This window comes from Brienomyrus brachyistius, chromosome 17 (assembly GCF_023856365.1).
Source record: "Brienomyrus brachyistius isolate T26 chromosome 17, BBRACH_0.4, whole genome shotgun sequence".
Taxonomy (NCBI): Eukaryota; Metazoa; Chordata; class Actinopteri; order Osteoglossiformes; family Mormyridae; genus Brienomyrus; species Brienomyrus brachyistius.
In genome coordinates, this window is record NC_064549.1 from 21,826,137 (window position 1) to 21,832,699 (window position 6,563).

The 6,563-nt window shown below is 39.5% G+C and overlaps 1 protein-coding gene across 1 annotated transcript; it reads left to right on the plus strand.

The window, feature by feature from the left end:
* The first annotated feature begins 4,100 nt into the window (after positions 1-4,100).
* On the plus strand, positions 4,101-6,293 carry LOC125712353 (forkhead box protein L2-like). Its single transcript, XM_048982298.1, has one exon. The coding sequence runs from the start codon at positions 4,438-4,440 to the stop codon at positions 5,353-5,355; it is 918 nt and encodes a 305-aa protein (XP_048838255.1). The 5' UTR covers positions 4,101-4,437; the 3' UTR covers positions 5,356-6,293.
* The last annotated feature ends 270 nt before the right edge of the window (positions 6,294-6,563 follow it).

Here is a 6,563-nt window from a genome sequence, read left to right on the forward strand (position 1 = left end):
TCGTTAATTTTTTTCAGATAATTTTTTATCGTTGATCCGTCACTTAGTGAAGCATTACCTCGGTTGCTAAAGTACACCTATAGTGCGGCTTTGCCACTCGCCGGTTTCAGTTCCTTGCCCTGACCTGACGGGTTTATTCCTCCGCATTCCTGCCGTACTCCAAACGATAAACATCCTCGTTTCAAACTGAGGCCAGGAAGTCTGTAAAGACAGGAATTTAAATCTTTCAAAATCCATTAGAGGTGAGGTCCAGTTAGAGAGCCGTGTTCGTTTTATTATTTACATGCGGGCTATGTCATGCCACGCCCGCGCGCGCGCACACACACACACACCCTTCGTCTAATGACTGCTGTTATTATCATCATTTATATTATTTAGTTGTTAATACCAAGAAAAGTCCGTGTGCTGCATCGTTATCTGTGATATTATTTGGACTTCCACACTTACTGAAAAAGTGACATTTGAATCGCATGAATTATTATACCATATACTATAGTCGAATTTATGGCAATGAATATCAAATGTAGTCACTAATATTTTATGTGCAAAACCACATACATATTCTTGCTACTAGGGCGATTTTTAGCCTATACATTATTAATTTTCTGAATAGTCAAGGCTTAACTTTTAATCATGGTAGCACACGTTAAAAATGAATATTTTTCATATACAGGCCTATATTCGAAATACCGTTCGTCAAAACGTTTATTCAGTATCTCAAATCCTTCCATATTTCAGCACATCGCACATCGTCTGTCTAGTGTGAGCATTTTGTAATGTAAGAAATTGTCTTTTAGTACTATCTTTTTTGTCAAAATCTAAAATAAACTCTTGCAGGAAGTGGATGTATATTGCGGTTTTGCGGCGTCAATTTGCGGCTGGAGTGAATATGCGCGCACGAGCTGTGAATCATGGAAAAAAAATTAACAATGAATCCATATAAAGTTTTTCTCTGTCGTGTTCTGTCACCTCAATTAAATGCTGTAAATTACATTTTATTTTACAGTTGCGTCCCATTGATCACTTAGATTTTTATTGTAAATTATGTCAAACCTTGAGTGAAATTTTACAATAATCAGAACTTAGAGGTTATAAATGTGAGCATAACCGTCCAAACGCGTTTTGAATAATGCGCAATCTAATAATATGTAATACTACTAAAACTGTAATATTTTATGCAAATTAATGAAACTTTGTCTTTCATTTTGACTGGTTTAGTTGCACAAATTGACCTACATAAAATTATTATTTGTTTTATGGTGTGTGAATGGAGAGAGTTAAAGCCAAAAGGATCCACTGATTTTTGTGCCGTTTTGTTATTTTTGTTCAGCCCAGAGTCCGTTCCGGTAAACACGCAATGTCATGACATTTTTTTCTACAGTCGGTTGCGTCTCTTCTGACGAACTGTTTATACGCGAGTATTGCCTAGTGATGTGAGACCTGTATAATATTCATCTTATTGTTTGCTAAATTAAACTAGTATTTGAAAATAGAATGCTATGTCATAACTGTTGAAATATTAAGTCTAGTGCTAAAATCTTGTTTATAGAAATGCATTATTCCAGATAATAAATTAATGTATTTAATTTGTAATGTAATTAATGTAATAAATTTAGGGAGTGCAATTTTTTAAGAAAGCAGTTACAGATAAACTCCATCTATTTAATATTCCTATATCCATTTAAATTCTCCTTGCAAGCTTTTCATTTCGGAGCTTTGCAGGGTCTTTATCCGTTTATATCCCATTTAAAAGGCGTTTGTTTTCGTCGCAAAGAAAGCAAACGACAAGCAATTAACATTCCTTGAAGGCACTAATGCAAGATGAGTTCGGGTTTCACGCTCGCGTCCCGCTCGCTTTGACATGCTTAACGTGTTTATTTACTGCTTGTCGTGACGTTACGAAGTCAATCTGGCCCAGATGCCGCGGCCAGGTGAGCGAAGTCACCTCCCGTTTCATGCATCCTCTTATTGGCCAGTGGGCTTTAAACTCAATGGAAATCACGGAGTCAGAAGGAAAGATACAAATGCTATGAAACAGTAGTTGAAGTGGTTCGGAAAAAAAATATTTGTTACGTTTTTGCAAGGAAATCCGCTGGGAAAATTACGAGTATTTATTGAGGTTATAGAAATTGTGTATTGGATAAAGAGGTTATCATTTTGGTTTGAAAATACAAATGTCATCATATTGAAAATGAAGTCTCTTGCATGTAGTTAAAAGGCAAAATTATGTGGAGTGAAAAAATGTGCTTGATATTTGCGGTGTTCTGAGCGCGGACTGTAAACACGCCCTTGAATAAACCAGCTATAATGCAAATAATAAATGTATCCTTTAGATTATTATTATTATTGTTGTTGTTTACAAATGTATTATTTATTAAGTTAATGTTGGCGTAGCCCTGCAATTATATCAGGAGGACCAATTAAAATCAGTTAAATCGCAAAAAAAGAAATCAGTGTATGTATCCTTAATATACATGTATACTGCGATTGATCGATGGGCAACAATTGATTGTGGTTTTACTGTTCATACAAACTGGTGACCGCTAATTGTGCTCTGTTTGTCTTCTACGGCATTGTGTCTTCGATCCCCAACGCAAGAGAGTCGAAGACTCTCAAAAGGACACAGGGGAAGACTAAACATGTATTACAAACACGAGGTGCCGTTAAAGAAAGCAGCAATATCAGTCAAACTTGACAAAGCTTTTGTTATGTCTGCCATTCACTTGTAAACTTCAACTTCTTCCATACGCACCCAACGCACTGCGCAGAGGAAAAAAGCTGCTGCATAAAGTTATTAATTTTTAAGCAAATGGGTTATAGATGTCAAAACGAATATCAGAATGGATTAAAAAATATAATTTATAAAAATATTCTTAATGAAAATGAAGTGTTTCACCATTAATGCGGTCTTGGAAATTTGTAGGCTGGCTACAATATTTCACTTTGATTTTTCGCAAGTTAAGAATTGGTAACAATTACAAATGCATGCTACATTTCTAGAATTTGTATCGACATTTAGTTTTTCCTTGCGATTTCTTATCCGTTTATGTATTTATAACTGACTCAAAATAGAAAGTAGAACGTACCACGCATATAGAAGAGATCCTAATTTATTAAGTCGTGGAGTCTCCGAGTGACGGTGCCGTATATCGCTCGCCTGCGTTATGAGCGACAGGCTTTGCGTTTAGGGGACACGCACAGCTTGTTTCTCCTTCGTCGGGCTTGCTGATCTGAGAATAAGCCTTTTCGGAATCCCGCTTCTGGGCGGCTGCTGGGCGCTGGTGAACGGAGGCCAGGACTGCGAGCCTTTGGGGAAGCGATGACAAACGGGACAATGGTGCTACACCTGCGCTGGCTCACGGTACGCAAAACTGTTTCTACAGAAGGGCTGTCCAGACCCGCATGGGTGGTCAGTGAAATGTATAGTCTCTCTATCCACCTCCCCCATAACGCGAAGCACGAACAACTCCCAATAAATGGCAAATGAGGTTCAGAAAAAGGGCTTTTAAAAGCAATAATATTTCACAATGAAAAGGGCCGCGTGAAAAATACTTAAAATTAGGTAATTAAAAAGTTTAAGTGCGATCATTGTGTAACAATAACACGATTCAGAAGCCGACTGTTTAAAGGCTTGTGTTTTTAAAAATAATACATATTCTTCAGTTAACAGCAGATAGAATGTCACGCATTTCCTTATAATTTTAATTAATAAGCTACAACAGGGCTTATTAATTATCGTGTCTTGGCGGTAAACGAAGAACAGTCATACAGATATAAATTTTCAAACATTTTTTTCCTAAAGTTAGGCGTGTAATTTCAGCAAATGGAACAGCCTAAGACGTTATCATTTACTTGCTCTCTGTAAACAGTATCCTTGTCGAGTTTCTAATCAAAAATAAATAATTTTATCTGAAATTAGCCTCCTCCCCCAAAAGCCTCCTATGTTATTTCACGGCTCATGCATAATAACGGTAATGATCTTGCTAATTTCGATCATCTGAAATGCGGGGTAGACTGCCTGCCCCGGAGTAAAGAGAAAAAATGACGGAAGCGGAACAAGCAGCGCCATGCAAATCAGAAAGCAATACATCATCAGTGGATACATGAGAAAGCGCGGTGGAGGGGCATTCGGCTCCCGAAAGGGAGAAAAGGCAGGACTTGCAGAGGGACATAACCACAACCTGGGCTGTGGTTGTAACAGAAACAAACTCTTCGGAAAGAAAACGAACTCACTGCTTTATGGCATAAACGTTTTGGTGCTAAATACCGCAGACGTCGTGAATGAGCCATAAGGAGCTGTAATAGAAATATCCAAGAAGACATTCAAGACAAAGTGCGAAAGGACATATTGCTTTTATTGTTGATTTTTTTTTTCAATCGATTATTATCACCTCTTATTTTTTCTTTCTTTCGTATTGTTTTTTTATCGAGTGCGTAATGATGGCCACTTACCAAAACCCCGAAGATGACGCAATGGCTCTAATGGTCCACGATACCAACACAGCCAAGGAGAAAGATCGACCAAAAGACGAGTCGATCCAGGAGAAGAATTCGGAGAAGACAGACCCGTCTCAGAAACCCCCTTACTCCTATGTTGCGCTTATTGCCATGGCCATCCGCGAGAGCTCGGAGAAAAGGCTCACGCTGTCGGGCATATATCAGTACATAATTTCTAAGTTCCCTTTTTACGAGAAAAACAAGAAAGGCTGGCAGAACAGCATCCGCCACAATCTAAGCCTCAACGAGTGCTTCATCAAGGTGCCGCGGGAAGGCGGGGGCGAACGGAAGGGAAATTACTGGACACTGGATCCAGCGTGCGAGGACATGTTTGAGAAAGGGAACTACAGGAGAAGGCGGAGGATGAAGCGGCCTTTCAGACCCCCGCCGACCCACTTCCAACCGGGGAAATCGCTTTTCGGCGGGGACGGATACGGCTACCTTTCACCACCGAAGTATCTGCAGTCCAGCTTCATGAATAACTCTTGGTCGCTTGGCCAGCCCCCGGCACCAATGCCCTACACGTCTTGTCAGATGGCAAGTGGCAACGTGAGTCCCGTCAATGTAAAAGGATTGTCAGCTCCCACATCCTACAATCCATACTCCCGGGTGCAGACCATGGCCCTTCCCAGCATGGTAAACTCCTACAACGGTATGAGCCATCACCACCATCCGCACGCCCACCATCCTCAGCAACTAAGCCCGGCCACGGCGGCTCCACCTCCGGTGTCTTCTAGCAACGGAGCGGGCCTCCAGTTTGCCTGCTCCCGTCAACCCGCCGAGCTGTCAATGATGCACTGTTCATACTGGGATCACGAGAGCAAACACTCCGCACTACATACACGGATTGACATTTAAAATTGTCTGAGGGAAGCCGTTCGAGCACACGGGACTTTCGAAGGGGGAAAGGCGGACTTCGAGAGTGTATTTTGAAGACAGAGTTTCTTTAATGGATTCGTGTATGTCCGCAAAAGCCACCATGTTATCGTTCTAGAGTTTTAAAAAAGGAGTAACGCCCGAAACATTGCAGTTCATAGAGAACTTTGAGGAACTGGAAAAAGAGGAGAGTAAGGGGGACATTTTAAGGTCATCCTGCGCCTCCATGTTTCGCTGGGACAGAAGACCGTGTGTTTGTATGGTACTCTTGTGCAATTCGACCACTTCCCTTAGCGAGGGAATCAAGATTTTAAATTGCTATTTAAGTACATCGTACATGTGTAAACTTCGGATGCAAGTTCTGTTTGTGTTCACTCTGTGCAGAAATAGATTTGCACAGATCTAGTTACCTACTGGCATAGATAAGTCTGACCCTTTCTGAAGTAATTCAAACCGTCACCTGTAAGCGAGTAGTATTTCAGTAAGTACTCCTATGCAACTGAACTAACAAATCTGATTGGACGGACATATCCTAAGATGCCAGGTCATATTGTCAGATCTTAGTCTTGATATCAAGTTTGTCTTATTAGTGTTGTAATTTGGCGTGACTGAACCTTTGAGTAGGCTGCAGCAGACATGAATATGAGATGGGCTTTTAGCAGAACCGAGGAGTCAAACAAACGATGTGTACTTTGTTAGACCAAAGATGTACTGTTCATTCGGGGGTCGATTATTTGTAGGTGTTGTGACCTCTATTAGAAGTCGCTAGTTTTCAGTAACATCATCCAGTGCCAGTTTTAACCTTTTTATTTTATAAACTCTTACTATTTTGTCTCATTCATGTTGGGACCATGTTAAACTAGCACTTTTGCTTTTTTTAGTACTGTTAATTTCTTAATAAACTTATTCCTTTCAAAGTATTACTTTGTAATAATTATTGATTTTGCAATTCAGTGGTACTTTCGATTTTTTCCCCGGTCGATTTATTTCAATTTGAAGTAAACCAAAGCTAACTTCAAAAAACCCTCTTTGTGAAGGACAACCGTATTATTGTATAGAATTTCATATTATTTAATTATGCAATTACTATTTATAAAATTACTAAAAATATTATCATTATGCAATTACTATCACGCATATTTAAATAGTACATTTTTAAAAATGTAAAATTACGGTAAATTTTGTTCTCA